Source organism: Papilio machaon, chromosome 13 (genome assembly GCF_912999745.1).
Source record: "Papilio machaon chromosome 13, ilPapMach1.1, whole genome shotgun sequence".
Lineage (NCBI taxonomy): Eukaryota > Metazoa > Arthropoda > Insecta > Lepidoptera > Papilionidae > Papilio > Papilio machaon.
The window spans coordinates 1,303,192-1,321,358 of NC_059998.1; the positions used below are offsets into that span (position 1 = coordinate 1,303,192).

The 18,167-nt window shown below is 40.6% G+C and overlaps 1 protein-coding gene and 1 non-coding gene across 4 annotated transcripts in view; one reads left to right on the top strand and one right to left on the bottom strand.

The window, feature by feature from the left end:
- Positions 1-7,783: 7,783 nt before the first annotated feature.
- LOC106712178 (calmodulin-A) overlaps positions 7,784-18,167 on the bottom strand; it is a 98,192-nt gene continuing 87,808 nt past the window's right edge. For all 3 annotated transcript variants that reach the window (XM_014504674.2, XM_014504659.2, XM_014504680.2), the window contains 3 exons: positions 9,143-9,278; positions 8,667-8,815; positions 7,784-8,428 (listed from right to left, as the gene is read on the bottom strand). In XM_014504674.2, the coding sequence (XP_014360160.1) occupies positions 8,397-8,428; positions 8,667-8,815; positions 9,143-9,278 (317 nt within the window). In that variant the 3' untranslated portion in view covers positions 7,784-8,396. The remainder of the gene's footprint in view (positions 8,429-8,666; positions 8,816-9,142; positions 9,279-18,167) is intronic.
- Positions 9,754-9,827, top strand: Trnat-agu. Its single transcript has one exon. It is a non-coding gene; the product is annotated as a tRNA-Thr (tRNA).

The following is an 18,167-nucleotide window of genomic DNA, read 5'->3' on the forward strand; positions in this document are numbered from 1 at the left end:
TACATTTAAATGTACAACATTCTTAGTGGCCAGTACAACATCTATGGCATAGAAAACTCCTTGTCTACCAAAGAGGTCGAATACTTAAAACTTCAATACACACAATTATGATACGTAGGATAAAGTAATGATAAACAATGATCATTTTCTATGCCTTATTAAATTTATATCCAGATCATCTCATAATCTATCGCCTCGTAATGTTTATTATCCTCAAGTTACAATATATATGTGATAAAATGCAATAAAGTTTCCTAGATAAGTGTCAATATAATTGTTTAACAATGCTGGTGTTTATTCAAATAAAAATATTTAAATGTCCTTTTGGTATCTTCATGTTCATCTTATTATTATCTATATATATAAAAGAAAGTCGTGTTAGTTACACTATTTATAACTCAAGAACGGCTGAATCGATTTGACTGAAAATTGGTGGGCAGGTAGCTTAGAACCAGGAAACGGACAAAGGATAATTTTTACCCCGTTTTCTATCTTTTATTCCGCGCGGACGGAGTCGCGGGTAAAAGCTAGTTAATATTACATAATCAGATTTGTTACTTAAAAAAACACTGACTTCTTTCTAACTCACTTCGAGCCTCGGGAACACAGGAGAAGAATATGAATTGAATGTCATTTTTTCAAAATCGGTTCAGTGGGCTTTCGTATCGTCATCGTCAAGTATATCAAAATTAGTAAGAGATTATTGGTGACAGATATCTATGCTAGGTACACTGTTGTTTAGTTCCTATACAGACAAAAAACAAAAATTCTCAAAATTAACTTACAAACGTGCGAAAACCATTACTCGCTCGTCAGTCGGGTACACTTAAAGTAAGTGAAAAATACTTTATCACTTTACAGTCCATGGTTGGTCATCATGCTCTTTATCTGCGAAAATGATAAACTTTGGTTTGGTATTTTTAATCATCATTTGTGGATAAAAACTTTATAATATAAGAATGGGGCGTGGTCAGATATAGCTCTATTATTTTAATATATTTGAGTGTTTAATCAACTTGTTATCTTTGTGGAGCGGAGACGAGCCTTCAAACGAGTTATGTAGAGAGATCAGTTAATATGGAGATAGATTTATTTTGAGAAAAATAATAATTATTATTTCTTTCCCTCAGTGGACAGGTGATTATTACTTAAGGTAGTCCTAACTATTTCGTCTTTTCCACCCTCAATTTGTTGACTCCGGCGTAGTTAAGGATAATTTTTCGAATCAAAGGACCAAAGATATGATAAAATGTGTCATCAAGTTAATGACATGCACAGCAGAGAATATCGTTAAAATTAATATTCTTTAATTATTTCTACCTGTGATAAAATAGTTTTTTTCTGAAAATCCAATAACTCCAAGTGACTGTATAATTTATACACATCAGCGTTAAAGCGATTAAAATTAAGCCTCATTATTCAAAATCTTTCAAACCTCTTTTTACCTCAGGTAACATTTAAGTTAAAAGAGTAGACTCCATATTTATCCAACTCGAAGGCAACAGGCGTGCGTCGCGTGACGATCGTGTGGAAAGGCGGTGTGTCGTGTCGTCCGTGGCACGTGCTACCTATGACGTTATTTCGATTACATTATTTGTAACTCTTTTGATAACAATTAACAAAAAACAACTTATTTAATCTGTATTCGATAACGGTTTGACAACTTTGTTTTCGTCTCCGTTTATCGTGTTACTTAGAAGTTACTATCACGTGACAGCTATTTTTAAACCAGTTATTAGTTGATCACGTTTATCTAATAAATAGCTCTGTTGCATCGTGATTAGCGAAACGTGTTTTATTTTTTAAGACGTACCACGTGCTAGTAATTTACTTTGTAAACAAATTTTAGGTAATCGATTATAGTAATTTGGATTTTTGATGAATTGCTGTTTATCAATTTGTAAGTGTGCATTTTTTTATAACAGTTACTTTTTTGTGTCAACAAGTAAAACGTGTTCAATTTTTAAACGTTTCCGGAATTTGACATTGTTGGGTTAACAAATGAATATAATTTTATACTGAAATATTTTTTTTTAACTATAGCGCTCTTATAACTAAACTTTTCTTATCTTAAGACTGGTTCGAATGCTCTATTTGCGCGGAGGAAATTTATCTATCCGAAATTTATCTATCTATAGTACAAAGACAGGTTGTCAGTCTTTGCTAAGCTATAAAATATGTGAACATTAGAGATTTTGACGAAATGGTAACATTAAGAAATGATTGTTTATTGTTTTGAGAACTCCTACTATATGTCTATTGTATTTAACCTGCAATTTTGCTATTAACTTTTAATAGGCGACAGTAAATGAAATAAGGCATAACGAGGACTTTTATTATAATTTATAAATAAGTGAACAAAACCTAATGAACTAATACATATACTAATTGTAAAAACGAGTGCATGATAATATCAGATTAACCAGTATTAATTTATATGACGAATTAATGACAAAGGAACCCAAAAGATAAAAGTCTAGAGTATGTCTCAACATTTCTTATGCAAAAGCAATCTGTCAAATAATAAATTGAATAGCTTAACATAATATAAACTTAATTCTTTTATATTCTTTAAGCTTTCAGTAGATATTTTTTAAATATTGAAAACGGTACTAGTGTCCGTAGGCTAACCTGAAATATGTACGTTAATACAGTTATATTCAAGACAAATGATAGGTTATATATTGAAATATGGTGAAACTTTTTGAAACCTCGTAAACTTAATACCAAAATGCACTTATCAAGCGCAAAGAGTAAGCGCAGGGTTGGAATAAAACATAATTGCCATCACATATCGATTTTATTAAAATCATCTCATACGAAGCCTCATCTCATCTAATTACATCGAATTACTAATACGCAATACATAAAAACTCTCATACAGTACACGACGAGTTTATTACAAACAATCGACACACTGCGTGCAAGAGTTAGAACCATGGAGGTATTATATAGGTTACTGTCACTATAAGGACATTTAAGGTGCGATTTCGCAGAACACTGCAGACGGCAAACGGCATATGTCGCAGCGGCAAACGGCATTGCTGTGCAAAATTAATTTGTACGATACGTTTCCGATATATGACTGTTAGTCCCTTCGTATAGAAGGCAACGAAAATCTTCGAAACCCGACAATTTCAATCGCCAAGCGACTTACCCAACACAATATTATAGAGGGTAGACAATCCGTATCGCCGACATTTTTATCTGTCATCGCCAAAGACAGTCGCTTTCAACCTGTTTGGCAAGATCATCGTGAGAAATGTCGCTGCAATTTTCAAGATGGCGGAGCAAATTTATACAGTTGACTTGTAGTCGCTGTGGTGTACAGACCGAATAGATGACTCACGTTGACGATTTAACGTTGCGTGTGAAATTGCACCTTTAAATTTTTTAGACAACATAAATGCTTACATTAATCCCCGTCTCACCTCCCGACGCTTAACAACATTTCCGGCTTTATTCCTCATTAATGTACATGCTGTTTTAAAACAACCGTTACAAGAAATCGACAGGTCCTACGCACAAGGTTGTAACATTTTTTTTGAGAAAAATGAATATTTATGTTGTATTATATCTATGCCGAACCCGTTTTTTACACATCTGAAATCATAGAGGAAGAAGTTAGAATATTATATTCTAAGTTTCGATATGACAACTCCATGGTTTGAACCTTGCTTCGCTAATATAAAAGCCATTTGTACACTACACGTTAACTCTTGTAAAACAATTTATAATCTATGTAAAATCACACTAATATACACACTCTATATTGCACTAGCAGATAAAATTTTTATAGCGATATCTTTGAATAACGAAATTTGAACAAACGTCATGCCTCATTTGTTACCAGCTGTCTTCGCTGCTTCAATTGCTGCCTCTATACTTTCCTAGGAATTAAATAAAGAACAAAAAATATGTTTACTTTTAATTATAATGAAAATAAAACATTAGACATCTTACATTTATTTTTAAGAAATGAATGACGTCAAAAATTATTTAGTGCCAGTTGGAAATTTAAAAAAAAAATAATTAAAAATAATAAAACAAAAGAAGTCGTAGAATTATTAAAAAAATATGACATTATTTAAAATGGTTTTATATAACAAACAGTAAATGTTAATAATACATATTTATATCAATAAATACTTTTTCGGTTTAAATTTTAACCTGATTAATTAAAATGGAAAACAAATTAACGGTTATTTTATCATATGACTTGGCATTGCGAACAAATATGTCAAAGTACATACAAGTACAACTGTAGTTGGTGACAGAATGTTAATCAAAATTATATTCTAGTTCATAGATCCGGTATTTGGCTCTCTTCCAATGATTTAATCTGACTACTGGGATCTTTATAAATGAAGTTGTCTTTAAATGAACCCAATTTATATACAGTATATAAAATTGTAAAACAAATTGTACATTTAATTTGCAGCCAACATATTAATTTTATATCTTTGTTTTCGTGACAAATACATAGACGTATGAATGTAACGTGACAAGAACAAACAAATCTTTTGCCCGAATGATTAGAGGATAATGTTTTGTCGCGCTTAAGTTTGCGGGTTTGTTGTACGTAAATTCCATTATAACGGCCTAGTGCCTAAACGATTGAACCTATTTTGACGACCGAGTTCTCATTAAATTAATCTTCTACCCCTTAGTGTCATAGGGTATGTTACGGCATTAAACCGCATAGAATAGACTTTACAAATAAAATTCTAAACTAGTGAAAAGGGAGTTCGAATCTCATTTCAAATTCAGCCAATAGATGGCGCCATTTTATTCATTAGATTCGGTCGGGATTTTTTTTAATATAACATTATATTAGAATGAGGTAAGTATGTACCAGTTTAACTTATAAAATAATGTGTTTACACTATGTATGTTGGTTTATAAACATACTGATTTATTTTACAGAATACATTCCAGTTTACTATTGTAACTTGTTTTGCTATACGTGTTGTCGTACCGTACATTATTTAATAGTCTCAAACATATACTTATATAAATTAAAAACATATATTTATATATATATCTTGACGTAATATTTATAACATATGTATTATAAATACATATACATTGTTTTCATCAATTATCGTATTTCTTCTTGAAGGATATTGATTCACCCAACTTTATAATTATCTTTAACAATAATATGGATTAAGCTATTTTTATACATTGATAGTGGTACAGCGTTAAATTAATTTAGGTTTTATATCTTACAACTTTATTAAACCGATTTATTTATATAATTTTAAAGGATAAAGAATCAAAATATATAAAATGCAATGATTGTATCCGATAGTTGGTAGTAATTTCAAATTGTACCGCTCTAAATTGTACTATCGAAAATCTGTGGCTTTAATTATATTTTCAATTCTGTATCCTTTATTTCTTATTTTAATTTAGTTCTTTTTTTAAATATGTGATTATTAAAAAAATGTTTTCGATGTAAATATTGATGTTTCACGTAAATATTCTTAAAATAAATTAAATATTAAAATTTTATTTCATTGTTTTTTTTTATTAAAATAAAGTTATGTAAATATAGAATCTTTTTTATTGAAAAATAATTTAAATACATTCTGATTTTTATATTATATTTTATTGCTCATGATATGCGTATGTCCGTACGTAACTTAAACATTTCAAGAAATATAAATATTGTATTTCTGATTGATATTGGAAATTGACGTATTCGTTTGAATTTATTGTCATTATTAAAATAAATAACTTTTCTTTATAAGACAAGTGAAATTAATATTAACGTGTGCTGTTTGAGTTCAAAAAAATCAGTTATAAATATTTTTAATAATTTTAACTTTATTTATATTTGCCAAAATTAATTTAATTCATAGGGAAGCCCATTTTTATCATTACTCAAAGCAACACCTAATATTTTATTCCTTTTTTAAATTAAAGAATATTAAAAAAATACAGTTTTAAAATTTTTCTTAAAATGATGACCTATATTAATAGAACACTCGTTCTCTAATATTTGTCAAGTATTTTTTTTTTTGGTAATAGCTTATCTTGCAGTCACGCAGATAAGAGGAAAGTCAGACCAACAGCACACACAAAGCAATGTAACAAAATATTCAAAATGTTTTATAGCTAAAAAAAAAACCACACAAGAATGAAGAATAAAATCTACTACATTATCAACACCCGTACCCTTTATTATTTCTCTCAATAGTTTTAAAACCAATTTTGCATAATTTTACAAATTACAAGATATCTTAAAATTTACAGTTACAGCATTTTTACATCGAACATCTACGATTTATAAATATTTCTATATTTCCACCGTATTCACGTAATTTTAATGAACTTGTTTGAACATTTGGCGTAATTTAACTTTCAGTCAACCTCCGCTAATTGGAAGACTAAAGAAACAACACCGACATACAATGCACATATATTTCTGTATATCTACATCTAATATAGGGATCCCCAAACTATTTTGAACAAGTGACCCCCTTTTCCACAGACCCCTATGGCCAAATTACCTACTTTTAACATCAACTATTATTATTAATTCTGACTTAGAAGACAGAGTGAGAATTAGCAATGTTTTAAGTTCAATATCGACCACTTTGGGAATCCCTGATCTAACACACCAACATAGCTAATGTACTGTCACCTACACACATGCAAATTGCGACACAACCGAATTCAAATCGCAAAGATGTTACAAGATCGAACTTCTTTGTTGAATTGAACTACTTATATAGTCATCAAATCCATTCAAATTACTAAATTCAACAACAATCATATTATTGGAACGAAGTTCCTTATCGCGCGTTGTGAAAGGGGGCTAGACGGAAAAAATTCTTACGAAAAGTTGTCACGACACTTTTTGCTATAGACCAATGAGCGCTACTTTACCATGGCAACGACGTGACAATATATAACGAAAATTCATAGAAATAAAATGTACTTCTTGTGAAGACTTAAGTTTTTTATTCATAGAATAAACATTGGTTCCTTCACTAATTAATTGAAAGGAACTTCGTTCCATCCGGGTGTCCCTTGACACCTCTCAAGTTTTTTTTAGTCGATTAACACTCCTTAAACTTTTTATTTCCCTCGTAAGTTTCTCGTCTATTATGGAAAGTAGTGTAACTGAGAAAATCAGTATTTTTTTACCTTAACACACTCAACTACAGTTTCTAGTGATTTGAATTTCACATCTGAATCTAGATTTATCGCCTTTATGATTGCTACCTAATTATTTGCAAGTCTTATATCTTATTTATATTTTTCATTTTATTATATAAATGATCAATGCATATAATATATAAGTATTTAAGTTGAAAATGTTTTAATGAATCGAATGATTATAAAATTATTTCAAATAAACTAATAAGTGTCTTGGGATGATGTATATAACAGTCTTATATAAAAACGGCATACTATGTGGATTATTATATAAAAAATTTTGTATTGAATGATTTTTTTACAATATTGATTATTTACTAATATCTATGTCATATTTAATAATAGTACATAATATATTTACTCACCACGACGCGTAAAAATCGAATCGCATTTAAGCTATTTACATCAAATACCAGTCGTTTATTAATATTTATTCAAATTGTGAATGAACAATTTAATAAAAAAAATTATACGTTACATTTTGTTCATTATATGTAAAGTATGCAAATTTAATTCATCAATTCCCATACTCAGATATAATACGCGTACAATCAAAATGATATGGAACTTTCTCTAATTAAATTTAAAGGTACAGTTCTCAAGAAAAGTGCTTAGAGTTGAGATAAAAATTAAGATTCATTTATGTTCCGTTTTAGACGATAATGCGAAGAAAACTCTCAGTGCAAATTATAAAATACTTTAAGTGAAGTTAACGTCTAAGTCAGAAATCTTATTCTGATCGTGCGCGTATTATTATTATATCTATTCTAACGTTGAAAGCGATTGATAATATGTGAAGTGATGTGCAGATTACCCTGCCTTCCTTAATTTGGACACCGACGAAATTATAATTTAATTTTTTTTTCATTACAAAATGTTATGCGATACAAAATGATACAATGAAAAGAACATCTCAAAGCTATTATATTTGATTGTGAATTTTAATGGGATATTTTTACAATGTTTTGTTGTAACACTTCACACATCTAAACACTGCATTAAAGCGCATCCTATAAAACGTTTTTCTTAACACAAATGTTTGCATTAACACTTTTATACTTAACTGTACGGTAAACGGAAACACGTTTGTTTACGTTCACACTAGTTCTGAGTAAGGTTGGCAACTATATAAGAGTTTCGTTCCCTCCGAACCTGAACAGTTCGTGGTGAGGACACTGTCGCAGGACGGGCGGGGGACGATCTCTCGGTGGCCTTTGCTCTGCATACTAGTTTTTCGATGTCAGTATTGTTACGAACTCTGTGAATAAAACTATTAATATCAATAAACTTGCAACCATTAGACACGACATACTCTTTCTCCTTATTTTATAGCAACTTTTTTTATAGCAGATGATGGTAAACTAGCAAGAAGGTGATCTGTTATTAAGTCCTCCATCAAGTTCTCCTCCATCAATCCTTTACTTATTAGAAAAGGGGTCAAAAGGTAGGGGGAAAAAGCATTAAGGACAACTGTAGTTATGGTTAAAGAATTATACCATCGTAGTTGACCATGCCGTCGCCGTCGAGGTCGGCCTCGCGGATCATGTCGTCAACTTCTTCCTCACTCAGTCTCTCTCCCAGGTTGGTCATCACATGGCGCAACTCCACCGACGAGATTAAGCCGTCGTTGTTCTTGTCGAATACCCTGCAAATTGTTCAACAACTCGGATAAATGTTAAAGTCGGATTACTCGGATTAGTAACGTTTGCGTTTACGCTAGCGTGCATCAATTTCCATACTTTTTTTTCTTAAGATACCCTTGTAGAATTTCACATTCAATCTCATAACTTTTTTGTATAAATGCTCTTTATGGTATTACATAACCATACCATCTAATTGTTTGTTCGTCACTTCCTTTTTTTAATTGCGCTTTCAGACACCTATTTTCTATTACACTAATTAAGATTTCATAAATTTTCGTTACAATACAGATAGGCATTGAAAATAAGTTAGTCTTACTGAGTTGGTTTACCTGAAAGCTTCCCTCAGCTCGTCCTCTCCATCAGCCCCGCGCATCTTCTTGGACATCATTTGGAGGAATTCGTTGAATTCGATAGTTCCGTTGCCGTCCTGGTCAACTTCCTTCACCATGTCTCTCAGTTCCGTCTCTGTAAACGTTAGTTGGCAGAGAATTAATAATGAGCAATTAAATTAATATTTTTTATTATTAACGGGAAGGGGAAAAGTAGCAGAGAAACATGTTTTTCTATTACCCCGATGGGGTTAAAAAGACATCTTGTTTTTAGAACGTTTACAAAGTAATATTTTTAACAAATATTTATAAATCTCTCAGTTCCTATAACGTTTAATTCAGTGATAAACAAAAAGAGAATAAAGTAATGCAATTTCGATTTTGGCGAGGTTTATTGGTGTGCGGGTTTTACGGGAACGACCGCTGTAAGCGAAATCTGATGATTTATATGCGAGAGAAACAATTGCGGGATAACTTCGCCTATGAAATACGACCTCGTGTGCTGTGATTGAAAATGATAAAATTAAATTAAGCAGATAATTTACAAACATCATTTTTGTATGAGACAATAATAATATTAAAATAATGGAAATTTCACTAAGTGATCCAATGGCGCCGTGGCTTAGTTGGTTAAAGCGCCTGTCTAGTAAACAGGAGATCGCGAGTTCGAATCTCGCCGGGGCCTATAAAATGTAGAACTTTTTTATTTATCTTGTACGTTTCAAGGTGGATAATATTCTGAGTGTAACGTTGCACCTTTTTGCTCACACTAAAATTATTTTGACTCCCTACTCTTTTATAACTGACTGTAAACACTTCGTGTACATAATTAAAAAAGTTGAATTAAAAAAACGAGAAAGGAACTTACAGTAACCTAGTTAGTACACAGATTAAGATTTAATCAAGGGCATTGTGTTTAAAGAAATTGATCCCGATGAATATTATTATTTATAATCAAAATAATCTATAATATTATTATAATGAGTAAAGATTTAATAGTTTGTTAGTTTGTAACGAAGAAACTCAAAAACTACGAAACAGATTTCAAAATTTCTTCAATGTTAGAAAGCTACAATATCCCTTAGTAACATAAGCTATATTTACTTAATTATAAAATGTTAAAAAATACAGTAGTTATTTAAATTAAAGCAATAGAGGTTCGTATTGAATAATACATTTGTTTATAATTTATTATACTCGATGCCCTTTTATAGAAGATTTAAACAACGTTTAAACAACGATATCTATTGAATTTCCCTGTAAAGGTAAACGCGTGGGTTGATAATGGTGAGCTTGAATAAAACTTAATTGGAAGGCATGAGTTTTGGACACATTGTGTGTCACGTTGTTGTTGTGAATGTTTAAAATAATGCGAACTTATGGTAATGCAACCCCTTATCCATGTAGTTGTTTATCTGAACAATACATTACTTACCTTACAGTCCAGATTGTAAGATTTTGGAACGAAGTTCCTTATAGCGCGTTGTGAAAGGGGGCTAGACGGAAAAAATTCTTACGAAAAGTTGTCACGACACTTTTTGCTATAGTAAGTATGTTAACGACGAATGAGCGCTACTTCACCATGGCAACGACGTGACAATATATAACGAAAATTCATAGAAATAAAATGTACTTCTTGTGAAGACTTAAGTTTTTTATTCATAGAGTAAACATTGGTTCCTTCACTAATTAATCGAAAGAAACTTCGTTCCATCCGGGTGTCCCTTGACACCTCTCAAGTTTTTTTTTTCTTTTTCCAATGGGTTCCTGTTTATCTTAGACTAAATTTAACTTCCTAAGAAACGAATAAATATTGCTAAATCTAAAAATATGTAGGAACAAACGTTTATTGTCAACAGTACATCGTATCAGTTATTAATAGTCAATCTTCGACAGTTGGGAACGCTTTTGGCAAGGGTTTTGGCGGTTACGTCAAATTATTGGTATCGTTCTGTATGTTCGGAACTCAGTATATCGATCATTTTAAACACTATTTTACGAAAGTTTTATAATAATGTAAGGACAGGTAAGAGCTATAGAAAATACTTAACCATTTTTAGCAAACTATATCAATACTAAATATATTTTTAAGAATAGATTGTTTAATTGGCATCGAATTAAAACCTAAAACATTTATTAATCTGACATTTTGATAAATTATAATATGTGTTGCTACATATATTTTAATATTAGCTGCCACCCGCGACATTGTCCGTGAGCAGTTAAAAAAAATCTTAATAGTGGTATGAAAAATAGATAGTAGCAGATTCTCAGACCTACTAAATACACATATAAAATTTGGTAAAAATCGGTCAAGCCGTTTCGAAGGAGTACGGTAACTAACATTGTGACACGATAACTTTACAAACAAGATTGTTCCGCAAGTTAACGATTTTGTTTTTGCTATTCAAATTCTTTGTTTACAATTAAAAAACACATCCAAACACATCAAGCCTTGTACTAAAAGATATGTAGGACACATTGGTTGTGGTTTAGTGAAATACGACCATCTCCTAGCAACGTAACCGCTGCAACTGTTGACATTGGACTAAATGTATTTACTACAAGTATATTGATATTAAAGTGGGTTTCTGAGGTCAATATCTCCGTTTAAAACATATTGTTACCTCTATTTTGTCAAAGAGACATGGATGACGACATGTTTTTTTACAAAGTTTTTGGTCTCAGAAATCCACGGTGATTAAATTAATATATGTCCAGTGAAAGAATTAAAAGCAATTGAGGTCGAATATCATACAAAATAACACGTATTAACAGATATATAATTTGCAATGACTAGTTGTCGACCTTTGCATTCCGAGAGTCAAATAAAATTTCACCGAATCCAGTATCAAATAAACGTTTTTGACTGTACGCGTAATATTTAATTCAATACGTCCGTTGTAGATTTAATCTTTGAAAAATACAGCCGTCTTTAAATATCAGACAAATTGTCTAACAGCTGTTTTCTGCATTTTAAAAAACGCGAAGCAATGACACTGGCAGTTAAGAATGTAAACACGCGAGCAGATCAAACGACCCTTTGATCAAAGCTCTAATGGCGCCGAATATCGTCTTGATGTATTACAGATTGTATTTACGTTCCCAATATTAATAAACGTTATTTAATTTAATTCAAAATAGGTTTTAAATTATCAATTCTGATATTTTAATTACGAAAGATTAGTTTGTAGTAAATAATATTTTTTTAAATAAATAACTCATTCTGCCTTTTCATTCCAAACATTTGAGGTTGAATCGGCTAATAATAGACTAAACAAGTTCGGTTTCTTACAACTTACTTAGAAGATACTTAATATTAGGTCCTTACATATGAAATTGGCGTTTTGTATGGGAGGAACAAAAAGTCGAATATTTTTTAATATAATATATTTAATTAATCAAAGTATGAACCATTATTTTCTATGCACTTTTGCCATCTCATAGGTAGTTCATTGATCCCTTTACTAAAAAAACCAGTCGGACGGGAATCAATAAAATCTTTGAAGGCGATTTGGACTGCCCCATCGGAGTTGAATTTTTTCCCTTGCAAGAAGTTATCCAAATTTCGAAAAAAATGGTAATCTGTTGGAGCAAGGTCCGGGGAGTACGGAGGATGTCTTAGACTTTCCAATTGAAGCTCTTCTAATTTAGTAGCCGTCTGTTGCGCAGTGTGTGGTCTAGCGTTGTCGTGAAGCAGCAGTGGCGTGGAGCGATTGACCAGCCTAGGTTGTTTAGCCGCTAGCTTTTCCATCATGGTTTGCAATTGCTGACAATAGACATCAGCCGTAATAGTCTGGCCAGATTTGAGAAAACTGTAATGAACAATACCGGCACTAGTCCACCAAACGCTTACAAGTAACTTTTTTGGGGTTAATTTTCGCTTGGGGCAGGATTTGGCTGGCTCCACGGACCTGCTCGGTCGTCCGAGTGGGCGGAGAGGTGAACTCCGACGTGGCGCGTCCCCGGGTGGTGGATAGGGGAACGCCCCGGCATACTGCTGGGGTAGGGCTTTTTTCGCCCCGCGAACCAAACACTAGACGGGTGGAGCGCAGCGATGCGCTATCCCGATGGCGGGTCCGCCGGTCTTTGACCGGTGGGCGAGGGCTTCGCCCACCGTCGGATAACCCGCAATCCGCACTGAGCGGACCGGGGGCCCTGCGCACTGAGCGCGGGGCTGCGAGGAAGAAAACCTCTCTAAAAAATTACCCGGTGGCAACACCACACTTGGCCGTCCACTGGTCATTTTGATCGGTGGACGCCAAGCAAACCGTAATCCGCACTGAGCGGACCGGGGGCCCTGCGCACTGAGCGTGGGGCCGCGAGGAAGAAAACCTCTCTAAAAAATTACCCGGTGGCAACACCACACTTGGCCGTCCACTGGTCATTTTGATCGGTGGACGCCAAGCAAACCGTAATCCGCATTGAGCGGACCGGGGGCCCTGCGCACTGAGCGTGGGGCCGCGAGGAAGAAAACCTCTCTAAAAAATTACCCGGTGGCAACACCACACTTGGCCGTCCACTGGTCTTTATGATCGGTGGACGCCAAGCAAACCGTAATCCGCACTGAGCGGACCGGGGGCCCTACGCACTGAGTGTGGGGTCGCGAGGAAGAAAACCTCTCTAAAAAATTACCCGGAGGAGGAGTACACGCCCATTGGGCGGTGCTGGGCGCGGCGTGCACCGAGGTGCCGTCGTGCGGAGTGGAGGGGTGTTTTTCCCGCGGGGCTATGCCGGACAGGGCCTCCCATACCGGACAGGCCCGCGAGGAACACCAGTGGACCCTGAGGGGTCGGAGGATGGTGGGTCTTCAAGGCCCTCGGCGCGATAGGGTTGGTCAACCCGGCCTCCCTATTGGGCAAAACGACGTTGTGCGGCAGCACTCTAAACTGCAGAGGACTTTGGTCGGTGGATGGCGGCCTTATAGGTCGTGCGTTGATGGAAGGGGGACCTCACCCTGCTACCAAAGGCGGTTTCCGGTGTCCGATAACACTGGACAAAGTATGAGATGGCAAGCCTACAAAACATACTACCCCAGGAGGGTACCTCCGGCACTGCCGGGGGAGAATCCCTCCCCGTGGCCTCGGCTGCGGGCTGCCCCGCGTATTCTGGGGGGGGCAAGGACTGCTTTTCCAATACGACGACTCAGGCAAGAATAATGGCAACGATTGCACGCGATCTGGATTCGGAGGTGACGAGACGCCCATCAGTGGATGGCGTCGAACTAAAAGAGGCGAGAGTGCGGCTGGAGCGCATTCCGATCGCGGCACCCAGCGATACGTCGAATGCAAAGACAAGAAGTGACAGGATGGAGTGCGATGGTGGAGCAGCGTCCGATTCGGACTGCAGCGTCACCGTCGCTGCCGAAAGGGGGCCGATTTTGGACGCCATGGCTGCAATGCTCGGCGCGAAACGACCCCGCCTCAGTGAGGGGTCCACGGACGATGAACGGACGGCGTCCCCAGGGATGGCAAGGTGGCGCCAACAAGAGAAGAGGGCCGCGGCCAAGGCTCGCGCCAAACAAAAGGAAGAAGACTTGGAAAAAGAAGCTGAGCTCGCTCGCTTCCGGCGCGAGACGCGGTCTGCGTTGTTTCCCCGACCTGCCGAGAGGACGGGAGAGAGGTGTGCCGCTCAGCTCCAAGAGCAGGTGCAGGAGGACTTGGCTATTATCGAGAAGGTGGCGTCCAAGTCCTCTAACTTGAAGGGCAACTTTGTGCGAGCCCTGAAGGACGCTGCGGTTTCAATTAAGGAAGCCGTGGAAGTCCTAGGGGCCCGCACACTATCGGAGGAGACATGCCAGCTCCAGGCGGATAATGCCCGACTGCGGGCCGAGATGGATGCACTCCATAAGGAACTAGCAGCCATAAAGGAGGATCTGCGGAAACGGGGTTCCGCAGTCTCCTCCCACCCGGATACGACAGTGAAGGCCGTCCCCGCATCACGGCCCCCACAAACACCTAACGAGACGTCCTCCGTGGAGGAGATCTGTCGCGCAGTAATGGTCCAGGTCGGAGGCATGATGAACGCCCGCCTGGCCTCGCTTGAGGACAGACTCCTCCCGGAGAGGAACCTGCGGCCGCCTCTCGCGGCCGATAAGAAGAGGGACGGGAGCTCGTACGCTGCCAAGCTTGCGGGGCAGCCGACGGTGCCCGCTAAAGGAAAAGACCAGGGTGCGGCCAGGCAGACGGCGCAGAAAGTGCCAGCCCAGCCAGGCACCAGCGGCACCCAACGGAAGGCTCCCGCTGCGCCATCGCAGCGCCCGCCGGGCCCCGCCCAGAGCCGGCCCGAGACACAGAGCACGAGCGCCCCCTCACCCGCTACTGCGGAAAAGGGGAAGAGCAAGAGAAGGAGAAAGAGGAGGAAGAACAAGAAAAAGAACTCACCACCCGGGCAGCAGCAGTCGCAGCCCGCGGTTGGTGAGTGGATAAAGGTGGGGCCCAAAAGGCGTCAAAAGGAGAAGGCTGGTGCCGCCAAACTCCACGCGCCCCGGTCGTCTGCGGTGGTCATCACGCTGCAGCCGGGTGCGTCGGAGAGAGGTGCCACCTATGCAAGCGTCATCGCCTCGGCAAAGGAGAGGATTAACCCGGCCGAGTTTGGAGCCCAGGGCGTTCGCCTTCGGAAGGCTGCCAACGGGGGTCGTATTTTTGAATTCCCAGGCGCCTCCAGTGGCGAGAAGGCGGACTCCCTGGCCCAAAGGCTGCGGGAGGTCCTAGATGGTGAAGTCGTCCGCGTCTCCCGGCCTACTAAGTCGGTGGCCCTACGGGTGTCAGGCCTAGACGATTCTACCACCGATGCCGAGGTGGTCGCCGCGATCGCTGCAGCGGGAGGGTGCCCCGCCGAGCAGCTGCGGGCCGGCGTGATGTCCACCGGCCGCGACGGACTGGGATCAGTGGTTGTCCAGTGTCCCGTCGCGGCTGCGAAAAAGATCGCGACCGCTGGTCGTCTGCTGGTGGGCTGGGTGTCCGCCCAGGCTAGGGTGCTGGATGCCCGGCCAATCAGATGCTTCAGGTGCCTGGCTCCCGGGCACCTATCCGGCCAGTGCCAGGGGGTGGACCGCTCCGGACTCTGTTTCCGGTGCGGTCAACCAGGGCACAAGGCCCGCGGATGCACCGCTGCGCCTCACTGCGTGGTCTGCGCTGCGGCCGGCATGCCGGCGGAGCACCGAGTCGGCAATAAAGCCTGCGTCTCCCCACCCAAGGGGAAGAGAAATAAGAAGGGAGGTGGGGACGGTCAGAACCCGACGGTCGGACAGCCCACTGCCTCATCCCTACAGGCGGCACCGCCGCAGGCCGAGGAGGTTGCTATGGTCGTGGAATAATGGCCCTCAACCTCCTCCAAGCCAACATCAATCACTCCGCCAGAGCTCAGGACCTTCTGTTCCAGAGCATGGCGGAGTGGAACATCCACGTGGCGGTGGTGGCTGAGCCATACCGGGTCCCGGCTGGGGACGACTGGGTGGGAGACGCAGACGGGCTGGTGGCCCTAACATCCCGGTCCATCGCAGGCTCTCCGGCCTTCGCGGACGTGGTCCGAGGCCGGGGATACGTTTCGGCCCTCGTCGGCGACATCATGGTGGTCGGAGTGTACTTCTCGCCGAATCGGAGTCTCGCCGACTTCGAGTCTTTTCTTTCTGAGGTCGGCGTCCTGATAGGCGGAAGTCGCTCCGCCCGGGTGCTCGTCGCGGGGGACCTCAACGCCAAATCCTCGGCTTGGGGGTGCCCGGCGACAGATCCTCGCGGCCGGGAGTTGGATGATTGGGCGGTGGAGACCGGACTCGTGGTCCTTAACCAGGGGTCGGTCAACACGTGCGTGCGGCGTCAGGGCGGCTCCATTGTTGACGTCACCTTCGCCGATGCCGTCCTGGCACGCCGTGTTCGTGGCTGGCGGGTGGCCGAGGACGTGGAGACGCTATCGGACCACCGGTACGTGAGGTTCGACATCTCCGCGTCCCCGTCCAACCCGAGCCCAGTCCCAGGCCGGCCCCCGAGCGGGGAGGGCCCACGCTGGTCGCTGTCGCAGATGGACCGGGATTTCCTGGTCGAGGTCGCTCTCGTGGAGGCGTGGTTCTCTGCGCCCCGAGAGTCTGTGGTCGAGGTCGGTCAGGAGGCGGCGCGGTTGGGTGCGGCTATGTCGCGTATCTGCGACGGGGCCATGCCTAGAGTCCGTTCCGTCCCCTCCAAGAAGCCGGTGTACTGGTGGACCGCCGAGCTCACGCTGCTGCGCGGTTCTTGCGTGGCGGCGAGACGCCGGTACACCCGCTACCGTCGGCGGAGGCGTCGGGACCCGACGGAAGAAGAGCGGCTCTACTCCCTCTACAGAAGTGAGATCCAAGCCCTGCGGGTGGCGATCGGCGCTGCGAAGGACAAGGCGAATGACGAGATGCTGAAGACTCTGGATATCGATCCATTCGGGAGGCCCTACAAGGCCGTGCGGCGAAAGCTCCGGTCTAGGGGTCCCCCCATCACCCAGAGTCTTCAGCCTCATGAAGTCAACACGGTGGTCGCTGGCCTGTTCCCGCCGGCAGCTGCCGGTTTCGTGGCGCCGGAAATGGCTGACCCCACTGTAGAGGGAGGAGCGGATTCAGGTGCACCGCCGGTAACGGAGGAAGAGCTGAGGGCGGCGGTGTTGCGCATGCGCGCTAAAAACACTGCCCCCGGCCCCGACGGTGTGCCCGGTTGCGCCTGGGTTCTAGCGCTGGAGCCGCTCGAACCGTGGATTCGGGCACTTTTCCAGGCCTGCTTGGAGCGGGGCCAGTTCCCGAGTGAGTGGAAGAAGGGGAAACTGGTCCTGCTCAAAAAGGATGGACGTCCGGCCCACGAGCCGTCGGCGTACCGGCCGATCGTTCTGCTGGACGAGATCAGCAAGCTCTTTGAGCGTGTCGTTGCCGCTCGTCTCGTCCAGCATCTGGAGAGGGTGGGGCCGAATCTCAGCGCCAACCAATTCGGCTTCCGCACTGGCAGGTCCACCCTTGACGCCATTGCGCGGGTGAGGACCCTTGCGGAGGATGCCGAGTCCCGGGGCGAGG